This window comes from Genypterus blacodes, unplaced genomic scaffold, assembly GCF_046128005.1.
Source record: "Genypterus blacodes isolate CSIRO-AG114 ecotype Tasmania unplaced genomic scaffold, CSIRO-AGI_Gbla_v1 ptg000044l_1, whole genome shotgun sequence".
NCBI lineage: Eukaryota > Metazoa > Chordata > Actinopteri > Ophidiiformes > Ophidiidae > Genypterus > Genypterus blacodes.
Window position 1 is genome coordinate 5,421,227 of NW_027466857.1, and position 24,139 is coordinate 5,445,365.

The 24,139-nt window shown below is 40.3% G+C and overlaps 3 protein-coding genes across 3 annotated transcripts; all 3 read left to right on the plus strand.

The window, feature by feature from the left end:
* The first annotated feature begins 7,297 nt into the window (after positions 1 to 7,297).
* On the plus strand, positions 7,298 to 12,143 carry spon2b (spondin 2b, extracellular matrix protein). Its single transcript, XM_076149174.1, has 5 exons — positions 7,298 to 7,544; positions 7,980 to 8,203; positions 9,229 to 9,420; positions 9,911 to 10,097; positions 11,965 to 12,143. The coding sequence occupies exons 1-5, from the start codon at positions 7,298 to 7,300 to the stop codon at positions 12,141 to 12,143; spliced, it is 1,029 nt and encodes a 342-aa protein (XP_076005289.1).
* A 3,151-nt stretch (positions 12,144 to 15,294) lies between these two features.
* Positions 15,295 to 16,876, plus strand: LOC142999576 (transmembrane emp24 domain-containing protein 11). Its single transcript, XM_076149180.1, has 5 exons — positions 15,295 to 15,424; positions 15,620 to 15,711; positions 16,082 to 16,207; positions 16,314 to 16,460; positions 16,708 to 16,876. Exons 1-5 carry the CDS (start codon positions 15,295 to 15,297, stop codon positions 16,855 to 16,857), a joined length of 645 nt encoding a protein of 214 aa, XP_076005295.1. The 3' UTR covers positions 16,858 to 16,876.
* Positions 16,877 to 17,842: 966 nt separating this feature from the next.
* On the plus strand, positions 17,843 to 22,794 carry rnf212 (ring finger protein 212). The gene is made up of 12 exons (XM_076149151.1): positions 17,843 to 17,976; positions 18,400 to 18,461; positions 18,603 to 18,677; positions 18,842 to 18,898; positions 19,052 to 19,110; positions 19,218 to 19,274; positions 19,962 to 20,011; positions 20,643 to 20,703; positions 21,615 to 21,657; positions 21,775 to 21,829; positions 22,079 to 22,148; positions 22,592 to 22,794. The coding sequence occupies exons 1-12, from the start codon at positions 17,868 to 17,870 to the stop codon at positions 22,722 to 22,724; spliced, it is 831 nt and encodes a 276-aa protein (XP_076005266.1). The 5' UTR covers positions 17,843 to 17,867; the 3' UTR covers positions 22,725 to 22,794.
* The last annotated feature ends 1,345 nt before the right edge of the window (positions 22,795 to 24,139 follow it).

A 24,139-nucleotide genomic window follows, 5' to 3' on the forward strand; every position in this document is an offset into this window, starting at 1 on the left:
CTCCTATTCATCCATTTGAAGATACCAGTATATATGGGTGAAAGGCAATGGAGCACACAAAGACTGTCTGCTTGACTGAGGAAATGTCAAATATTTTGCTCTGGACAGATCAAGAACACGTGTGTAAAAATACATTATTTAATTCAACTCGGTAATGTTGCTGTGGTGTCTGATGAGACTTATTGGATCTTATCCGGCCTTCCTCTTTCACCCTTCTCTCTGTCTGTGTTCTCATCATGCACCTCAAAAAGTTCACCTGTTTCGCCAATGTGCCAAAAAACAGGTGAAGTTTTCTCTACCTCCGCAACAACAAATCAGTTCTACCGTGAATTTGAATCACAATCACAATCGGTTCTGTTTACAGGAAAGCTAGCAACGGGTTGTCATCCTTGTCGCTGCACTTGCCAAATATTTGGAGGGTAGGGGCATTTTCTTCTCAACCAGGCCGACTTATATAAAAAATTCATCATCTGATCGAAACTCACAAGTGTCCCAACTGTAGCTGATGTAAATTAATCTTACTACCCTAGAGATCAATGTGCCAAATGACACAGTAAAGAACAAGCAGAACATGACACTGCTGTCTGAGGTTGTGTGTTAGTTGAGAGTAAATCTGGTTTGAGCAGCTTTAAAACAAACTTGGAACATGACAACCGAACGACGAAATCCAACAGCCAAGTGCTCAGACAGTCACCGTATCAACACGAAACCAAGTCAGAGAGAACAGCAGACTCAGCAGCTGTGACTTCCTAATGGTGAATTTATGTCCAGTGTTTTAATACTTTGTGGTCACCTAATAGTCTGGAGCAGCACTATCCATATATTATCCTCAGATATGAAATCACTTCGGGCTCAACAGCTGTGATGAGGTTTGATGATTGATGACACAAACATTCGGGGCAGTCAGTTATTATAATGGCAGTCAGTTTCACTCAGGTCATACAGGAGATAATGTATCATCATAGGGTTAAGGCGGGTCAGACAGCAAACAGCTTCTTATACTTGAATTCCTGCTTAACCGACGTTACAAGACGCCAACAATAATATTTATGTGGTTTGAGGCTGTGGTGTCCAGATGATAGAAGTGCAAAAATATTCCTGTGTCATTAAGGTATTGAAGAAAGCAGCAAGCAGAGAATATTATCATAAACACAAATATAAGGGAATTCAGCCAAACCAGAGTGAGACTTGCTGTGTGGATATAAAATATTACCGGATGCCTGTCTTTTGTTTCTGCTCTGACCTGCAGCTTCCATTAGAAGGGACACACACACACACACACACACACACACACACACACAAGATTCCAAAAGTGTGCAAATGAATGCACATGCACACAGATTGCTCCCACATACTAGAGGAAATTAGTCACGGAAATCAGGGGTGATTATTGCTCTAACAAGGCCTCAGGGCAACGCTGAATGGAGCTTAGGAGAAGGATCTGTGTGAAAAAGGGTGGAATGTTTACACCAGGTGTCAATGGGAGGTAAGTGTGTGTGTGTGTGTGTGTGTGTGTGTGTGTGTGTGTGTGTGTGTGTGTGTGTGTGTGTACACTCATCTACTTGGCCCCCTCTGGCTTTTCTCCAGTCCAGGTCAGACCTAACCCTGGTTTTTACCATTCCAGTGATCCAAATTGATGTAATTGATAATTACAGCAGACTCACAGAAAGTAGATCCATGCTGCTGCTCCAACAAAATGATAAAATAACTTGAAAAAGTCTCTGTAACGTACATAATAAAAAACCTCAGCACAAATGGTTCAAAAAGGCCTATTAGCTAAATTGCAATGTGTGTCACAAAACTTCAATGGTGAGAGTAGGACCCTGAGATTGAGTAGTTACAGTATATGTAAGACATTCACTATTAGATACCAGGTAGCCTTTAAATGTACTTATGATGCACAATCTATGCATATATAAATGAAGGTGTTGCTCTGTGGATTAAGGTTTCATTCATCGTGGAATCTGTTGACATTGCGTGGGTCAGGAAGTGAGCATGGTTTGGTCGGCCAATTGCAGAATGTTTTGGGGGTGCATACACAAACAATAGATGTTGTTAAAATATTGACAGAGGAAGTTTTTAGTACCATTTGCTGTTGCTGCAGCCAATCAGGACGACGCAAGAGGAAGTCAGGCTTTCTATTTATTTTTGCACATCACTCAATCTTTCACTCTGTCACATCACAGAATGTGTACAACTTCTGTTATAGGTGGTTAGTCTTGTTGCAGCCACCTCCTTGTCCATATGTTCCTTGGAAACATGACGAGTGACAGCAGAGAGAATGAGTGATTCAGGCGATACTACCATGTGCTGCTGTCGTGCTGATGTCAGCGCACTGAATGCATTTATGTGTCACCCTAAATGCATGTGACCCCACATTTTGAACCTTGTGTTTCTTTTTGTGTCCATCTCTTTATTTGTACTTCCAGATTCACCTGGGTCACTCTTAAACCTGTCTAAAACGAGGCCAGTAGGGCAAAGCAATGACCTAATATCTTGTCCCCATGGTAACAGTGGCCATTGACCCAACAAAAACAAACCCTGCTTTTTTTGTTTACAGGCTGTCCAGCTCATTGGGTTAACATATGGTGACCCCTCTGTGGCCTTCAGAGATGTGCCTATAAAGAGTCCAGCTTCTTCCTCTTTCTTAACGGTTCAATAATGTTACTTGGCAACAAAACCAACTCCGGCTCATGAACTACTTTTGGAGAGCATATCTTAGCAATGAAAGTTGTTGCCTGCACATAAAAAGATTGAATCAGCAGAATCTTAAAATACTGCAATTCCCTATCCCTGTGTTTCACAACCGTAGTTCATAGGATGCCTGCTGAACATTCAAGCAGATCCTTAAGCAGCAATCTATGAGACAAATATTAGTGCGTTTGCTTATTCAATTCAAATTGAAATTGTGTAGTCAGCAGTTTCGGCATTCCCTTTTGTTGCACAGGTGATTCCTATCGGTCAGTTCAGGGTGAGAGCTGGGGTTAACTTCCCATGTCTTATGCCCATCATTCATCCAGTTTGCTTCCAAACGTAGAAAATAAATATCTGTGATTTAAGAAGCACAAGGTCTCAGATCAGAATGAATAATAATAAATTTAGGCCCCTGAAGACAGACGCAAAGTATAAGTAGGAGGTTGAAGTATAAGGTCTAATGTATAAGAACTTCTTCCTTTAAAGATTTATTCTACACACATATCATCATTATTACCACTGAAATATATAGGACGTTGACAGCACACTTTTCCACTGCAACACGTGCCCACAACCTCAACTTCTTCAACAATACTGTTACGGCAAACACGTGCACGACTCTCCTTTTGGCACTGGGCCCTTTTTCTGTTTTCTGACCTATATGCTGGTAGACTTTCCTCCCCTGTGAACATTTATAGCTCCCTCTTAAACAACGTATGACTGGACCCTTTGCCAGGTTAAATCACTTTTCCCTACATATGCTGAAAACATAAAGAAAAACTAGGCCAGCGTAACACCTGTGAAGTTCTTTCAACACTACAGCGACCTGAGAAGCAAAACAACAAAAACACAAAACCTGTAATGAGGACATGGGCAGTAGATGGGTGATTTTGACTCTAGCGGGGATAACATGTGATAACCAAAGACATCCATGATATAAAAACTAAGTAATCTAAGTAATGATGCCTCTGGGGCATTATTTAAAAAAAAAAGCTACCCCTCGAAAAGTCATTAAATCCCTGCCTACCACTTCCAATCATAACAATGAGGTACTTCATCGATCTTCACAGTCCAACTTGTTTCTCAAGGGAGGGTCAAAGGTCAGATGTCACTCTTGAGAGGCAGCCGATAGGGATTCAGGTACTGTGTCCCAGTTCCATACCCCATGCACAATGTTCGAACTTTATCTTCCAATTTATAATGAGAAAACTTCCCAAACTTTCGTTTGTTGAAAAATAATGTCTTTGCCCTCTGAGCAATTACATGACTGCCCCACATTTTCCAGTACTGAGTAGCTGCTTTACTCCCGGTTTGCACTGCATTGTGGGACAAACATGTCCATCAGCATCAGTCAAGGCTCCATTATTGTTAGTAGTGCAGCTATTTTTACGTCTACATTTGTCAGTCTGTCATCGTGACACTGACGAAGGACAAACAGAGTGAAGATTACCACCCATATTAGCCATATTACCCATATTGATGACTGACAGTGAGGAAAATCTGTTAAATGATAAAACTACAAAATACACAAATACAGCAAAAATGATATTTAAAGTGATGTGGGGAAATAAACATGAAACTTTGGCCGATAGAACATTGGTCATCCCCTTGTGTTCTGCGTGGCCACACTGGCTGGGTTCCATAGAGTATACTTGCTGTCTATAACAACATGGCTTTAAATTCAATTCATGCATTAGGCTGCTGGTGTTTAATCCTGCGCCTCAGGTATGCAAATATTCATACTTTTCGTGAACAGAAAGCCAGCAACACTGAACCGGTCATGGAAACCACAAATTAAATCATGCTTCCCCTTCCCCTTGTCCTACTACCCCCAATAAAACGGAATACAATGCAGCTCTGTTAAGTGTGCAGGAGTTACGAGGTCTGATGAATTTATTTTTCCTTTGCAAATGTCAAAGATGGAATGGGCTGGGCTCAATAATCCAAACAATAAAGCTTGGCAAATGAGAGCTGCAGAAAGAGGGCAACTGGTTCGTGTGTGGGTGTTGTTGGGTTAGTGTTTTTGAGAGAAACGTGACCAGATGGAAATCATTAGATGGGGGCTGATTCAGCATGACGTTGTATTTGTGTGTTTGCACGTGAGTGTCTGGAGTGTTTTCTGCCACCACACCGCACCACACCCCTCACTCCACATAAATGCACCATCGAGAGGTTGGCTTGGAGACCCAAATACAATCAACACAGGAGCCAAAAGAAAATCGCAGCTGTTATACAGTAGAGGTTTCCAATATGGGTGGTGCTTACACTAAACACACTGTAAAATACTGCAGATAGACAGTGAGTCGTGTGTCTACATGCAGTCTAAACCCACAACTGTGACCCTTCATGTTTATTTTCATGAAGCGCTTTGCAGCATTTCCTGTTTTTAGAGGTGGAAACTGTGTGAGGAGAGATGACAATTAGAGCTCAAGTAACAAGGATGACATGTTTCTTTGATAACTGTTTGAATTGACTAATTATGCCATTACCACGGCAAAACCTTTAATATGAATATTTTGTGAGCCTTTTTACGCTTATGAGATTTAAACCATCGCACAAAAGTACCCCATACAGAGGAATTAAGATATTCCAGATTCCAGACACCCAAGCTCAATCAGGTGCTTGTATTTACCTTTACAAGATTCTTATCAATGCAAATCTGACAAAATGTCACTGTTGATATAGATTACATACCTCATGTAATCTTCCATTCTGCAAGGTGATTTTATTACGATATACCGAGAAAGAAATGCTGCCAAAAAGGTGTGAAATCTATCGATGTTGCAGGCTTGGGATTTTCAATTTATATGGGACTTTAAATTTCATGGGATGCAACATTGAAACCATGCTTTGTTGTGTTTTGAAGTTCAAGGTTCATTTCAAAAACAGCTGAGAACATGTCTGAGGGGTTATGACTGTGACAGGCAATGTGATGAATTTGATTTACACAAAAGGTAAAAAGCATCAGTGAGTTTGGATCTAGCAGAAAAGCTGATAGAGACACATCTACAGGATTCTTGAAAAACAATATATGTGTCATTTGTCATATTTGTGGGTTGTAGAACACAGTGATTTGACGCTATTTACCTAGGGACCCCTGGCTGTGCATCTTTATCGGCTGAACACATTAGTCTGTCAATGGGCTACTAATGAAGAGACTGAGGGGGTGTCTGTGGGGGAAACCACATTCAAAGGGCATGAGGGGGGCAGGGAAGTCACTGAGAAGCTAGTGATAGTGATAGTGAGTCTGAGACCAAGTTGAAGAGGGGAGTGGAGAAAGAAGAGGAAGGGGGAGAGTAAGGGTGGAGGAGGGAAAGAGGGAGAGGAGCAAGAGGGGTGAGACTCCTAGAAGGCATAAATAGGGCAAAAGAGGACTTGGAGCCTTGCAGTCACTCTTCCTGACAGCCACAGCCACTGAGCTTCTCTCTCCCTCTCCTCACCTCCAGCCCTCCTCTCCACTCTTCTGCAATCCTCCATTCATCTGGACTCCTGAGCAAAAGCAGTGAGTAGTTTGTCTTACACATGTTCATCCTCTGTCTACACTTAAGTACAAAGGCGCTTTTGGAATGACTCTGCATTAGCCAATCAATGCACAAATTAATGTAAATGACAAGTGTATATCAGGAGGCTGCAAAGCATGAACGTGTCATTGTATGCAAATGTGGATAGGATAAGAAAACAATGTTTGTATCAATGAAGTCAAAAGTTTGAGGCAAAGTGTAGTATTTACCATGGCAATATTACTTTGTCTGTGAATGAATTCCTAATCTATGAATGCATTTAACATATTATGATGTATCGGCGTTGATTAATTCATGCATAAAACATGCATTATACAGCTGGATGCATATCTAGCTACACACACAATGAACATATACATAAAGGCTGGCCCTATCCATGCATCATCATATTTATGGCACAGCAACAAAATATTCTTAATGCACATAAAAGTGGGCTGTAATTTTGTTGAATGTTTCAATAAAATATATGTTTAAAGGTAAAGGACTTATAACAGATACTGTGAGATGTAAGGACAGTCAGGAAAATCAGTTGGGATGAAGTTATTGTATTAAGAGTGGGGATTGAAATGGCCCGACTCTTGGCCATTCCAATTATTAAACCAAGTAATTAGTTACTGTTCAACTAAGTTTACAAGTTACACCTGAAAAACAATGCAAAATGTTTGACAGAAACTGTTTTCCTGTGACTCAGACACCCACTTGTTATATCCCAAACTGATGTTGTAGCCTGGCACTTTGCCCATTTCAAATTCTTCTTGTCATGACCATGTTCTGACAGGTAAACACTAAAATACTAAAAGACAGGTTAACCATAAATAAAGATATACGAGTTGATAATGTCACTGCAAAGCACAGCTTTTAAATGTTGGAGAGGAGAGGACTGAATGTCTAAAAATGGAAAGAGACTATGTATGGCCTGGTGTCAATCCACCTTATGAGCCACTGCAGAAGGTCAGACAGCAGATTGAAGAGTCTACTGTGCAGTGGTTGCACATTTGTTGAATGCTATGAAAGTTCATACAAACTTTTCTCTCTCCCTCCCCTTTTCTACTCTCCTCCTCCTCCATTCAGCCCTTAGAATCATGGCCACTACAAGGAACATCCTATCCATCTCTGAGGCACTCCACCATCTCATTGTCAGGGGTTTGGCACTGACCTTGAGCTTCTTGGGTGCCGTTCATTCGATGCCCGTTCCTACAGACGTCCCTATGTGCACAGCCTCCGAACCTGCACAGTACAGACTAACGTTTAGTGGCAAGTGGAGCCAGGCAGCTTTCCCTAAGCAATATCCTATCTACCGCCCCCCTGCTCAGTGGTCAAATCTTATTGGTAAGAGAGGTGAAGTTGGTGTGGAACAGTATTGTTATTGGTCCAAACACACAAAGCCAGTTTGAGTTGTTATTGATCAGAGTATTGCAATAGTATTGGAATAGGTGTTGTGATTGTTGTTGTTAATTGACAGAATATTAAGTCAAAAAATGTGTGTAGAAAAATGACCATGATTGAGAGTTTATGGGAACCTAATGACAATATTGATATCCCTCTACAATCTCAATTTCCATTTAAGTAAAGAGTGCAAATGTAGAGAGTGTATACTAAATGGTGTGTATACAGCAGGTGCCTCTGATTGCTTCAAGGCAAAGTACTGTACATGGTGAATCTTCTTTATAAACTTCCTATGTCCCATTTTTTTAGATCAAAATTGTAAAATCTAATTACACATGCCAATCCTAATTGCAAAAATGAACTCCTCTCCTTTTCAAGGGGTGACCCACAGCTCAGACTACCATATGTGGCATCGTAATGACTTTGCCAGCAACGGAGTGAGGGAGTTTGCAGAGAAAGGCGAGGCCTGGACACTCATGAAGGAAGTCGAGGAGGCCGGCGAACGCATCCAGAGCGTTTATGGGATCCTCTCCGCTCCCGCTGTTGTGGGAGGCACAGGCCAGATGAACGCAGAGTTTGAGGTTTTCGCCAGGCACTCCTATGTAAGTCACTTTAACACCTGGTTTTCTTGAGGCAGGGTCAGGATATGAAATACGTCTGAGAGATTCTTTTCATGGGTCAACAAAAATAGAACTAGGTTGGTGTGAAACTTTCCTTAACCTGGGCCAGAGGAATAAAGGATTTGTGTAAGAATCACATTTTAGGTCACCGAGTACACTTAAGCTCCAAAAGCTGCTATGCCAAGAATAAGTATTGTGTTAGTCTATGAATGAAAGAAGAACCATGGTGTTATTTTGATACTTTTGGCCATTCATTCCCACTATATCTATTATTTTCTATCTTAACATGTTATACAACCTCTTATTTAGAAAAAGGAAACAACGGTTCAAACTGTCTAGATAATACTTGAAAAAAACGTATTTTCTTTTGGATAAACTGGTTCAACTTTGACCTACTATACTGTACTTACTGTAGCTGAGCACACAATCACTTTTGCACAATGCAGTGGGAATGATCATGTCATTTCACTATAGCTGGTTTAGATAATTGGGCTAAACTGAATCTATTTAAAATGTGTGTAATACAAAGCAGGAGCCCGACTTCTTCATATTTGCTGAATTGGTTCATGGACAGCTGGATGCACGCTGAAGAAGATTGGCTAATTTTACTATAAAAACAGCTACAGGCTTTTTCTTCCATATGCTGCATCCTGAAGTGAGCCTCTGAAATGTAGTAAATCTAATTTATGTCTGGAGGAATAACATAAAACTCTGCAGGAGTTTGGCAACCCTGTATCCATGTCAGTCATGAAGATATAAGAGGATAAAATGAACACATAATAGTAAAGCAGAATACATGTCAACAGTAGGCTGCTTGTTTTAACATAACAATAAGGATTTTAGGATGTGCTCTATTTAAAGGGTTTAATCTCACTTTTATCCTCTTCTTATCCTCTTTTCCCTGTATATTTCTTCTCCGTACACTTTCCCTCTATCTCCATCTCTCACTCTGTCACACCCCATCTCCTCCCTCTTCCTTCCTCTCAATTGTCCCCCTCAATCTGCAGCTGTCGTTAATCGTGCGAATCGTTCCTAGCCCAGACTGGTTTGTGGGCGTGGATGGTTTTGATCTGTGCGAGGGTGACCAGTGGAAAGACAACGTATCGCTGGAGCTGTTCCCATACGATGCAGGAACTGACAGTGGTTTCACCTTCTCCTCTCCTAACTTTGAGACCGTCCCACAGGACGAAATCACACAGGTGAGGCCGATCTGCAACATCCATCAACCCCGAAAACTGATCAAAACTAATGTTCTCCCTCCCATCATTTAAAACCAAAAAAGTGGTTTCTGCTAATGTAAGGCAGAACTGTATCATGTTGCATGCAAGTTTCTTACATACTTGTTGTACCGCTGCTTCAACTCTTACTGAATTACAAGGAAAACGTTTAATTCTAATGCAGAACAGATGCAAGTTGAGAATCACTTTACAATAGTACCACTGTCTGCCCAATATTCACAGTTGTAGCCCAATTAATCATCGTTATCTATATTTGACATTACTTACACGGAAAAAGACTGGTATGATCCCATTAATGTCATAGACGCTTACATTATGAACATAAGTCACAAGTCAGAGACAAACATTAAGGGATTCCTTTGGCAGTAGCCATTAATTGTGTATTGTGATGCACACCATCTCTACAATCTCCATGTATTAACTGTTATTCCTTCATTTGCTTTTTCCATAGATTACCTCCTCCTTCCCCAGCCACCCTGCAAACTCCTTCTTCTACCCCCGGCTAAAGCACCTCCCGCCTATCGCCAAAGTAACGCTGAGCAGAGTAAAGAAGACCAATCAGATCATCAGTCTACTTCTGGAACCTACCCAGTCTAACCAACTGCCAACAGACAATGAGATTGAAGAGAACATCATAAGTAAGTCTAAGTAGTACATACATGTTCAGCTCATATAAATACAATGCAAGGAACTTATTTTACTAGTGTCTTATTTAAAAGTGCTTGGGAACTATTTAAGGCCACACACCAACTCAATTACTTCCAACCAGAAACCAGACATTGCAACTGAGTGTAGCATGTCAGAGAATGGCAGGGGCACATCTGGCATCGGGTTGGAACAGCCTCTAGATCGGTGACTGTAAAAGATCGTTTTAGGAAAACACAGTGGAAATGATGTACAGCAGGCACGTATGTTTTAACAAGACCTTCATCCTGAGGTGAAGCTGGATTTATTTAATGTTGATTCCCAGACTGTTAAATTTTAAGACTCCATATTGTGCAGAGTAGTGTTAACAGCATAAATGCGCGACTGCAAGGAGGGCTGCATGACAGAGAAATGTCATGGAAAAGTTTAGATTGAGAGTATGTCAATCTACAAGTGAAGTCAACATTGCCATGATCAAACAACCTGTCTGGGTGACTGATGCTCTTAAGGGAGCAACAAAATACCTTTAATGAAAACACAATCCTCCACAGAAAGTCTAAATCGATGAGCTGACAAGGAAAATGTTTGGAGGAAAAAAGAACAGATAGCGTGTCAACCGTATATTAAAGCTGACAGCGGTGTAATCAGATTCACTGCTCAGGGTAATGGTAGAGGTTCAACTCAGCATCACAGACTCAAAGTCTGTTCCCTTGACTACACAACAACAAACAACAGAAAGGCCAAAAAACTGGAGGGGTTTCCTGTCCTGCTTCCTATGCTCCAAACCCAAAACCACCACTCCATCTGTTTATCCTTCCCTCTCTTCATTAATCTCTCCATCTTTGCATGCCTCCTCTCTGTTGCTGGAAAGGTGATTTTCATTACAGATCAAAGAAGACCAGTTCAAACTGTAGCTATGAAACAATAAACATGAAAACTGGACAAATTCAATGACCTGGTGACTTATCGGCCAATATTGCTTCTAAGTCTTTCACTCTTTCTCTCATTCCTCCTGTCCTCTGTCCTCATTTGTAATTGACACATAAGGTGAAGGCAGAATCCAAATCGGCCTCGCCTTGACTTCCACGTTCAACTCCATCCGTTCATCTGTCCATCTAGCTTCCGCACCTCCTCTCATCCTTCTGCTTTTCTACTCTTAAACCCACCAACTAAGTCTGTGATACATATCAGCTGTTTGCAAGCTTACAACGGGGGTTGGCTGAAGGAGCTGGACACATAGACTGCCTTGGAAAAGGAGAGCTCCAACAGTTGTCTTATATTATTCAACAGAGTAACCGAATGAGATGCAGGAAAAAGGCATTCCAATTTCCATGTGGTAAATTTGAAGTGCTTTTGAGCAAGGTGCTTAATCCTCATCTTCTGCTTTAGCAGAGTCATTAAGCGGGAGTACAGCTCAATTCCTGCATTATGTATAAACTTGTATAATGACTGTGAAGCAGTGCAATGCTGAATCAGAGTGTGTATGTCAGCAAATATTCACGTGTATGGTCAGCAAATATTAATTCAACAAATGAAAGCTTAATAAGTAAGCAGATTTCCTTCAGCAGAGCCTGGGCCAAGAACTTATAACAAGATGCTATGGGTCCATAAACATCTGCACACACAGCATGTTGCTATTTATTTGAATCTCCTTTTATCTATTTATTCATGTCTTGGTGTCATTATTGTCACAAATTTGCCTGGTATAATGGGGGGAAGTTAGGGAGAAATCAATGTTTCTTTCCCATATTTTGTTCTTTCCTTTACACTCAGAGAAAGCCGACCTACAACAAAGTATTTAGATAAACCACATTTTAAGAACTTCTAGAGAGTAACACGTTTTGCCCTCTCTCTGTTCAGATACCCCGCTGGACTGTGAGGTGTCGGCCTGGTCCCCGTGGGGTTTGTGCAAAGGCAAGTGTGGTGACTCAGGTGTGCGGCACCGAACTCGCTACGTCCTCATGCACCCGTCAAACACTGGAACAGTCTGCCCCCCACTGGAGGAGGAGAGGAAGTGCTTCCCTGACAACTGCTTATGACTAGACCAGGAAAGGCGGGGGAAGAAAGAGAGGAAGGAGAGGAGAGAGAAAAAGGAGAGGAAAGCCAGGAGAGGAAGGAAAGGGCGAAGACTGAGGAATAACCATAAAAGGTCTGCAATGTATTCGCATGAGCCATAAAGAACTTGAATTGCACTCCAGGCTTTCCTCTCTGGCTATGACCTCTTCCGTTGTTGATAAGATTTTGTGGTGGGCTGTCAAACTGATCAAATAGGCAATCAGAGATGGACTCAAAAAAAGGATTGCCCTCAAATGCCACCTATAAACCCATCTCCTCCTCAGTTCCTATTTGTAGATCTGAAAGTATTACAAAGGTGTAGTTTGGCAAAGCAGCTAGTAGACACCAATATAGTTTTCTCAGGTTTTCCAGAAATGGCTGGGGATCATTTTACCTTGTGTCAAAAAATACAGGTTTAAACCCAAGCTATCGCTGAAAACACATTTTTACAAAGCAGTTGGATTTGGGTTGACAATTGTGACGATCACAGCCATCTGTTTACCCACAGCACAATACAGCTCTTAATGTCTCTTACGCCACATGACATGCAAAAACGTATTAACTCAATCTGGAATCCTGATTACTTCTTACTGCAGAAAATCCAAATAATATTGAACGAGGGACTTTGGGAATTGTGGATCACTAAACAGACATATGACATGACTATAATGTATTCTTCCTCCAAATTGTTCAGTAACTTAAATGTTGTGTTTACAGAGGCTTTGTAGTTGTTTTTCTGAAGGCAAAGGATATATTTATTGACAGGATTTTTACCTGTATTGTACAGTATATAAAATCTAACAGAAATATCCAATATTCCTTTATGCTATTGGGACATTAGTTTAATATGGGAAATTCATTTTTGTAACAAAAATCATTTTTGGTAAAAAAAAACAAAAAAACAAAAAAAACATAAAATTCCAAACTCAAAACTGAACAAAATAAGTACCTGATTGTATTGTTTGATGTGTGTATGTTCTCTATATGGTCAATAAAGTGTAAATACAAAGATATTGTGAGGTTGTGTGGAAGTTTTTCAGTTTTAAAAAGTAAGGTTAAAACATATGCAGTCTTGTTATGGAATTTGCATATTCTATATGTTATATTATCATAAAGCATATTTGTGTGAGGAAAACTGCATGCCCTTTATTCATATACTGTATAATATGATTATCTTTGATGACATCTATTTCCTCTAAATGGTGCAATGAATGGCCTTGAAACACAAACCACAGATTTGGGCTTATATTTAGATTCCTGAGATATTATGACTAATACTGTGGCTGCAAGCTCAGTCAGAGTGTAGAGTGAACCCTTTTAAACTGTATGACCTGTAATGAAACCCCAGTACTGGCAAAAACTCGGCCTGATTAAGTGTTGGTCATAACAAGGGTAAAGGTGTCCACCTGCTATTTATTCAAAGTGAATAAAATGGTCCAACAAGCCTTATATAAGATCTGGAAGACATTTCACAGAGCTCACACACAGGTTTCACATGCAGGCGACACTATGAGTCACAGAACCATCTGATGGTTTCAACAGACAGTAGATGGACAGTAAGTGATTTCATTCTCAGAAAAGCTTTTCTGGGCAGGATGATCTCAACACAGTTTCAAACAGGTTGAAAATTGGCTCTGTGCTTCGTCAACACTGAGAACGAATATATAATACAGATAAAATCACTTACTCCCTTACTCCCCACACAACATAGAGCCCATAATGTAAGCGACAGACTGAATAGCAATAAGAACCAAACATCTGGGTGTATTATGGACTTCCTTTAGTTTTGAACAAGTGAGGGGGAAACTACTGATTGAAATTGAGGAGAAACAGATGAGGACAGCTGATTTGTGGCTTTCCGGCTATCAGCTAAATCTGAGAGGCACTGCACTATGTTCTTCTCAAGGTCATATATTGTATACCGAATAACATGTAGCCTTTTTAATCCTCACAACTCCTCATAAACAGAATTCCTAATCATCTACTATGTAGAAGCTGAAGTGACACTGGAAGAAAAGCTGTATGACTTGAATGTATACAGGGCAGTAGGGTAGTAGTTTTTTTTTTTTTTCAAAGATACCACATGCAGATAATGTAGTACAATGTAGGATCCTAATTTGTAGCTGCCATGAAAGAGAAGTTGCAATAGGTAGCCTATATCGAGTCTACGTTTTGAAGGTTAGGTATGGTAAACACCAGCTTGGTGTTCACAAATTCCATAAAACCACACAAGTGTGGGAGGTGAAAGAGATCTGATTCTCTGCTTACTTTGAGGGATGACAACTTTTGCAGATGCTTGACACTAGAGGGGTTCATTCAAGTCAAGCGTGGGGGTTTGCTTTAGAAATGACCTCAGGTAAGGTAAGCATGTGGTAAGCATCTATTAGTTTGTGTTGAGTTTGCCACAAGAAACGTGAGAAACAGCTTGGCAGTACTGTTGAAGTGATTAATAGTTCAAGTTCATGTTTTATATGCAGGCACACAAAAACGTATCACTCAGAAACAAGAATTATTCAGCAGGCTGTTTTACTTTGTTGGTATTATATTGTAAGTGCTGAATTTGCCTTGTTTGTCTAATTTGAAGTAATATGAGACTACATAATATTATTACTAACATTCTTAATACATGACCAAACCCTCTTCTCATGACATACTAATTATTAGCCTATTTTGAGTGTAAAATTGTGTATACCAGCTATGTCACAATGCTGTACGTACCTTAATATTGGTGTAACTTACACATTATACGTTAGAGCACAGCGAGCATGTGTTGTATCACATGAAGTGGTTTGCTTCAGTTAATGTCTACCTTTATCACATTTCTATTGGCTCCCAGGTTAACCAGTCACAAAACCAGCAGAATGACTCGTCACTCAAAGTAGCACCTGGGAGTTTCTCACACCCAAACTTTGTCCCTAGCAGTCTTACACACAGGCTAATTGAGAATAGGACCCATGTATTTGGTCATGATCAGTGAAAAATAACCCAATTTTGAATTGGATTGAACAATCACAGGCTGAACAACAAGTGTTTTGTACTTTGACATGGTAGGCTGTCATCTCTAACAGAATCTTGAAGGAAGATTTAGTCATTTTCAAGACCACTCCACTGCATGGTGTTGATTTTAAAAGAATAATGGGTTTGCGAGGCATTAGCTGCCTCCTTCAGTGTTACCTGATGCTGGCAGCAGCCATGTATTTTGATCTTGGAGAGCAGGAGGAGAAATGTATCATTGAGGAGATTCCTGAAGACATGCTGGTGAACGGTGAGTCCTGGAGAGAGAATAAACTTTTAGTGTCATTAAACTTCTCAACAGCAATGTTATATATCATTATATATCATTTTGAGATACTGAATGGAGAACCAGTATATATCATATAATTGGACTATATGCTAGACTCCTGATTTGAGTGTGTGTATGCATGCACATGTATGTACTCACACATTGTCTTTTCCTCAGGCTATTTCTTGTTGGAGCCATGGGATAAGAAGGCAAGGACCAACTCCCCTCACCTTGGCGTCACTGTGCAAGTCAGAGACCCAAATCATGAGGTATCTGACACACAAGAGAGATTTATCACCAAGATAGAATTAATCAAATAAATGTCTGCAATGATACACTGAAACAAGACTGCAATGAATTGAAAAAACGTATTATTAAAGACTGGCATGTTACTCATCACTTTGTCACTGTGTTGCAGGTGGTAATGTCAAGCCTTTGAAATCATACTGTTATACCAAAAGTGAATAGACTCTGTAAAATTCGGCTGACTGTATCCATTTCTCTGTTAGAGGTCTAAAGTCAAATAATGGCATCATTTCCTCTTCCTCTCCTTATATGTGCTGTTAGTGTAGATGTGTATTTCCATCATAACGTGTCTTAAAATGTTGACGCAACAGTCCCTTGTTTTCTGCCCTGTAGATTTTGATGTCCAAGCGTTACGGTAAATTTGGTAAATTCACCTTCACCTCTCATGCCTCCGGTCAGCACTTCCTTTGCTTCCAAACCAACTCCACCAAGTTCTCCGTGTTTGCTGAGGAGAGGCTGGTGAGACCTGTGGATGCACACATGATCATTTCACTCTGATATACACATGTGATGTTGACTTCTGACCTGAGAGAGAAACTGGTTTCCCTTCATTTTGCTGTTACAGAAGCTACATTTAGATGTGCAGATGGGAGAGCACACAATCGATCACAACACTGGGAACACCAAAGACAACCTGCAAACTTTGGAGTACAGCCTGCGCCACCTTATAGACCAGATGGTGTACATCACCAGACAGCAGGACTACCAGAGGGTAAATAAGCTGTACTTTTATGGCACTGACTGCAAATGTGATGATCGATGTAGCAGAGAAATATTTCATATAATTTGATTTGGTTTGGTTTGAATCTAATGTAACATCAGTGATTTTGCCATTACAGTCATTCAAATCTGACAAAAATATACATTTGATGTCTATGATGGCGATCATTGGCTACCTCTGGAAAATCAAAGCCCTGCATCTTCTCTTCTCTTCTCTTCTGTCCACTGTGCTCACTCAGGAGAAAGAAGAGACATTTCGCCAGATTAGCGAGGGCGCCAACGACAAAGTGCTGTGGTGGGCTGTGGTGCAGACCTCCGTTCTGCTCTTTGTTGGTTTCTGGCAGATGAAACGACTGAAAGACTTCTTCATCGCCAAAAAACTTGTCTGATGATGACCTCTGACCTTTTCACACTGATGTCCTGCTCCAGCCTGTTCTAAATGTCCCACTGCATGTTCTGTAGGCTGCAATTAAGATGTTTTATGCCTAGATAAAGTTCCAGACATATCTTATTGTTAGTCTTTTGAGATGTAGAGGAAAAACAATGTTAACCTTATGATGTTCAACAGAAAAAGTTTAAAATACTTGACTGTGTATTACACTTACGTCATAATAGCAAAAATTGAAGGCACACTATTACGATGTAAAGTGTGCTAATAAAAATGTTGACTTGATGAATTCATTAAGCACAAATGTACACAATGTTTACCAAGCCTGAATACAGAATGAAAAACTACATCATTGTTGTTATATGATTATTCCCCCCTCTAAAGAATATTTTAGAGAAGATAAGGACACTTTCTGAATTAACATTTCAATATTTCACCATACAGCTTTGAAAGTGTTGAATTAAACCGTATAATTTACGAATAAACTGGAAATACACAGTCTAAGTACAAATGGCCGAAATACGCCGAGAAAGCCATTTTTACCTGTATGCTGGAAAAACAACCGTCGTCACATGATGCAGTCATTGCAAAACCTAAGAAAGTACTCATTTATAGCTCAGTATTAAACGTTTTAACTACCAGCTCGGTGTTACTTATGGCCATTAATATCCAACTAAATAAACAAATAGCTAAATAGCTGCGCAGTTTCCGGGTAAATGAGGAGAATTGTCAAACAGGTAACGTTACTACTTTACTATTCTTTCATAGCTAATTTAGGCCTTTTAGTATTTTAATTTCATAACTATGAAGTAATTTAAGGGAACCTTTGGTTACTTCAATTCACCTGTAACTGTAACACCTAATTTGAAAGAGAGAGCAGAGTTAACTACTTCACTTCACTACTTTAGCATGAATTTAGCTCGGATTAGCTGAGTCAACGAGCTAACTTCTGCTACTTTAAGCTAAACCTCGTGTTTCTGCAGGTCAACTGAACTCTTCTCTTCCACAAACATGTCGCACTGGATCTGCTGTAACTCTTGCTTCCACTCTCCCACTGCTGAACGCAAACTGGCAGTGACGAGCTGCGGCCATGTCATCTGTAACGTCTGCTATCAAAGAGGTACAAATGCTACTGTTAGGATTTGTTAAGGTTATTATAGTTAATATTGCTGTTAAAGTTATATTGACGCAAAATCCAAAGCAATGCAGCATTTTGTCTTCAGCAGCCCTGGTAGATGGAAGTATGGAGAGACAGGGACATCTTTTGGACTTTATGTGATACTGCAAATGACTTAAATCACTTTTACACACTCAAATAAACAAAGACTAGAACCTGCATTTAATACCTTTCTCAGTATTCTTATTATATTTTCAAAAGAGACAATAGAGAATTTACACCATTCCCCAGGGTCACAGGATCCCATTGTCATTATGTTTCTGAGACATAGGAGTATGATTAGTTTGCCTCTGGGCTGCAGGTTAGACTTGATTCGTTCTCTGTCATCCTTGTTTGTACTGTATATAATGACGACTTCTCTTTCAGGCAAGCAAGGGGCATGTTTGATTTGCAACTCCAAATGCCAAATATCTCCGCTCTCTGCCAATGTAAGCATCTTTTCTGTCTCATCTTCAGGGTTGTGTGTGTGAGAAGCGTGTTACAGCAATCACGTTAACCCTAACAATTACTAAAGTGACTCAAAAGTTGTTGTCCTACCATTGTTATACTGTGAGCTGTCTTTGTTTCAGAGCAGCTCAGAGGTGAAGGCCCTGTTCTCTGACGTCAGTGCCATGGCAACCAAACATTTCACAGAAATCAGCAAAGTAAGTCCATTTATCGCATTGTTAATGAGTTTTTGATGATGCATGATGGTTCATATCATTTTGTTAATGAAGTGAAGTGATATTGTAATTACTTCAATAACCAAAGTCAGATTTTGCCGTTATTTCTTAGAGATTTCACTGCAGTGTTTCCTTGTTGTCCTCAGGTTATAACATTTCAAAAAAGGCACCAAAGGAGGCTGTTGAGTCAATACCAACAGAAGGTTTGTGACTTACTGTATGCGATGTTTGTGGGTTGTGTATGTCTCTATTTCCTTCATTTTGAGCCATTTTTTTGATCATCAAAACCTTTAAAAAATGTAAAAGTACAGGATAAAATATTGTATATGTTCATCACCACTTACCATCAATCACAGAGTGAGAAACTAGAAGAAGTGTTAAAGAAGATGAAACAAGAAATGCAGCAGATGACAAAGTAAGTTGAACTCCAAAGTTTGTTATGGATTTTTAAACATGTTTATGTAAACTGGATTTTGACAAAAGACCCCTGGGTTAATTGATAGTGTTTTTCTTTATTAAAAGGAAAATGAATGAGCAGAGCGCTTACATCGCCAAGCTGGAAAATTCTCTTCAGCAGAGGTATGGTAGCTGGCAGATTGTGTGTGTGTGTGTGTGTGTGTGTGTGTGTGTGTGTGTGTGTGTGTGTGTGTGTGTGTGTGTGTGTGTGTGTGTGTGTGTGTGTGTGTTATTACCATCCACCAAGATTTAAGCAATTCTTAAACAAAAAAACTAATCAAAGTCAATGTGTTACCAGCTTGTGAATTCTGTGTTTGTGTACTTTCCAATTAAATAGTCCATCTTTCAGGCTTTCATTATTCTGAAAACCTAAAATGATGATAGATGTAACACAAAACATATTTATGTGGCTGTATGTAGGGGTGTTGAAGTTATTCACCACTAGATGGCTGCTGTACACCTCCGTGGTCACTAGGTGGCACTCCTGGCACATCTAATGACCGCTATTCACACTCAGGACTGAATGAGTTCGACTGCAATAAATGGAGAAAGTTTATTAGACTTATATTCACCAGTTTATCATAAACAAAAACATGTATTGAATAACACATTCACTCTACTGTCTCAAACTAACATTTACATCAGTTACAAGAACAATTCTCTTCATCTTCCATCTGTGCTGCATGAGTACTGCAGTCAATACTCACTAAATATTGCACAAGATACTGCTAATTGTAGAAATATTTCCCAAATGTTACATCTGTCACGTATTATGATTGATACAACTTATTTACCCCTGTTCTCATTTAGGACCAATGTTTCATCAGCGTCTCAGAGCAGCCACATCTCTAATATGTCAGGTAAACAACAATCCCATCAATAAATGTCATGAATCAATTAGAGCCTGTGCCACATTTTTATCAGCTGGTAAGTAATTTGCTTTTAAAGGTTTTTAGCCGTCAGAATCTGTTAGGTTTTAAAATGCAGTGATGAATGTGTGATTAGGAAGCACTTATCTTTATAGCAGACAATGGGGATCCAGGATGATGATGAATATTTAAGGATAATATAAAAGAATATAAATGCATCCATATAAGAGTATTGCACAATCTATAGATCACTAAGCTCATGACGTTATGTGTACAACTGTAACCTAGTGTCAGAATCTAGCTTTCTCTCCTGGTGGCACAGGTGAAACTAATATAACTAATTGCGGCTCAGTTCCATTTCGTGGAGGCACCAAGCCAGGTCAGTGTGCAGGCATGCATGGCCCTCATACTGGAATGCAGCCATCAAAATGTACACAGCGAGAAAGGTGGAGATCAAACTTAACAGGTTCATCTAACGCCAGAAATGGTTTGACAGTGGTCAAGTTTGGCCCACCGACTTGTTCGACAGTCGGCCAAAGTGTGTGCTGCCGCGTCACTGAAGTGTGTTCAACCTCTCTTCACCCCTTGTGTCTCTTTGTTATTGTTTCCTGTCCACTCACAGTCCTACAGATCCCGTACAACTCTCCAGTGCTGCTCTCACGGCACTCGTCCTCCTCTAATCTGTAAGTGCCGCTGTCTGTTTCTGTCATCATCGTCTGCCACCAGCGCTCGCTCTCTCTCTCTCTCTCCTTCCTGACTCCCAGCTCGGTCCGTCTCAACCTCTCACTTAGCCCTCAGACCTCCTTAGAGGGAGAGAGACACAGAGAAAGAGGCAGAGAGAGAGAGAATGTAGGAGGTATTTCACTGTGCAAACAAGCTATATCCTAGGTGCAGCCCCAATGTCTTATAATAGCTTTAGCTGCTTTAGCTTTGCCCTGCCCTGCGGCTAGGTATACACACAGACACACACACACACACACAAAAAACACACACACACCTGAATAAGCTCTGTATTATTTTAGCTTAGGTTCAGCCAGGAATCCCTACTGGGTTTCTTAGGAACATTTGACACAGGATTAATTGGACGCCTGGATTTATTAGTGCAAATGTTATTTTATCCAGAGATTCCACTGAGTGAAAACAGACAGATCCAGGCAGCAACACCTATATCACCAGCAGTGTTACTACCATTCAAATGGGATGGGGTTTGTGAAGTAAAAACTCAATCAAACTGTTGGCGTTTTGCAAAGGCGTCATCACTTTAAAATGAATCTCCTGAAATTAAAACTGTGATGGACGGAAGCAGACTTTTCTCTAGTCTAACCATTTAAAATATAAGCTTTTAAGACATCATATCTGTTAAATTTGACCTTTTTTTGCACTTGTGGATTGAGCTCAGGTGTAGTTTGAGATAAGGTAATCTATCTATCGTGCTTTATCTCTACCACAAATAGCCGCAAACCAATACTATACTGGACTCATACACAGAAATGAATAACTATAAATGAGTGTATCTTTCACAGTGGATGTATGAAATATTTGTTTAATAAATTCAGTTCTGAGGCGACTAACGAGCTTATCTCTCTCCCTGCAGTGGTGAAATCATGGATATGGATGAAAGAAGTCTGTTCAGGAAAGTGAGTCACTTCATCCAGCACATCCTGACTTTCACGTTACGACTTTGTCACTGGAATAATAAGCCCAATAAAAATCACCAAATCCTGACGTTGGTCTCTTGGTCTCCGCCTTTTAAGCCTGACACCGTCCCCAGACTGACACTAATCAGGCCTCAGCTGGACGGACGAGCAGGTATGCACTGTGCCGCTCCAGGTTTTATTTTTGGTACTATGACTTAACGCAGTGACCATAGACCTCGCAGCATTCTGCCTATAATAGATCAGCTTAGGCTGTGTGTGTGTGTGTGTGTGTGTGTGTGTGTGATGGCACGTCTGCACTAATCTTATCGACGTGAGTGATATGACTCCAACTAAATATGTATCTGAATTTGAACATTATATTATACTAACCGTATAGTGTGTGTGTGTGATGTCGTGTTAGGCGCCGTCACTCACAGGTCGGCCAGTCAGAAGACGACGGCCAGCCACTCCGCGTGCTCGGCCTCAGTCAGGTGAGCCAAGTTCATAACCCGAATCCATTCCGATGACCTCATTGTAACGTGTTAGGTTCTGTTAAGGTTTCAAGTAAAAGCAAAGAGGGCGATTCTGAATAGCGGTCATGAACTTTTGGATTTTTTTTGGGACGAGCAAAGGGGGGAATTACTGTAGTGTTGACAAAACAAAAACATACTCGTAGAGAAACAAGGATGAAAAGAAATGTGATATTCCGTCTGGCACTCGATGGATAATTTACATTCAGCTGCGGCGAATTGTGAGCTTCCCTACTTCTGTCTCTCAGTTGTATAAGATTCCTGGATCACTCTCTTCTCTGTGCCGTAACATTTTCCATTTCAGTTGATGGCTAAAACACACCTGCAACGTTTCAAACGTTAACACTGCTTTGTTTGGATGCCGACACGTTTATTCATAAATAATGTTTAATCTTCTTTTCCAGCCGTTTCCTAGGAGCTCCATTAACTCCGGATATTTCATTTGGCCAGAGTTCTGGGTTGGCGTCCCCCATCTTCAAACCTCTGTCTGCCTTCAGACACTCCTCTATGTCCTCCCTGGTCTTCCCCCCTCCTTAACACACACACACACACACACAGCCACACACGGACACACACAGCCTCATAAAGCCTACTGCAAATATAATGATGAGCCTGCCATAACTTTGGATTTGTATTTGAAAAGCCAAATACATTTATGTGCAAAATACCAAGATACTTTTATGAATAGTGTTGTGATTCTGTATTGTTGAAATTTAAGTTTGTCAAACCTGAATTAAATTGATATAACCACAGGCTTTGTTGCCTTTGAGTGATTCATGCTTTATAATCCTAAAGTCTTTGCAACTTTGTCTTTGCTATTTTGAGGTCTGAAATGTGGACGTAGGTGTGTGTAGCTCCTGTAACTGTCTCAGGTTCATCAGAGGATTTGAATTAGCAAACACAAATACAGACACAACAGAAGATGCACATTAAACTAGAGGTAGGAGGCAGGAAAAGGCTGAGACAGTGAGTGAAACACAAGCTGTAGATCCTCAGTAACTGCCTGATTCCTGCAGGAAGAACTGTCACCACATCAGAGCGCTCGCTTCCCGACCACAATTACTTTGGGAAAAATGTATTTTGCATGCCATTGTGAAAATAAACAAAGCAAGATGAAAAAATACCTTCCTCCTGTACTGCACAGATGTAAGGAAATAATAAAACACATTTTTTTAAAGCCTTAATAAGCCTTAAGTCATTAAATGAAACATTTGCTTTAGTATTGTATATTTGAAAATAATTCAACATATTTCCAATATTATATAATTGATTTATGATATATTTTATACAATTCATATTAATTATAATTGATTAATTAATATTGTTTTATTATATTATATTGACTACATTTTATGTTATTCAATGGCACAACTACCATCAGACAGAGATATAAGAGAGAACATAATTCCACGTATGCCAAATCGGCACCAATCAGGTTTGTATGGTGAACAGTAAAAACAAGTCAATCGTCCAGATATGAGTGACGTAGCAGCAATTATGAGATCAATGAGATCAAATCAAACCCTTCACCCTGCCAGCAAACAGCTTGACAGGGACAAACCGAGGGGACTGGATTCTGTCTGTGTGATCGGTATGCAGTCACAGGTATTTAGCAGAGTGAAAGTAAATGACTTCAGAGTAATCCTACAGAGGGAAGCCTGCAGGCCGTAACCATAGCACCTCACAAGCCTGCGGCACAATCGCACATGACATTCGCAATGCTACACCAGCACCTGTTCAATTTAACAAGCTAAAACTGGGATTATGCTCCCTAAAAGAAAATATACACCCACTGGTTGGAGAAGAGAGGCTTATGAAATGAGACCCACGCTGCGGTAAAATGAGGAAACGTAGGAAACTACATGCATCACTGGATGTAACTTCAGTGACATTAACCCCCGAAAATCTGCCCCAACAAAACTTCTGCAAGTGAAGGCAGCAATACGTGCGGC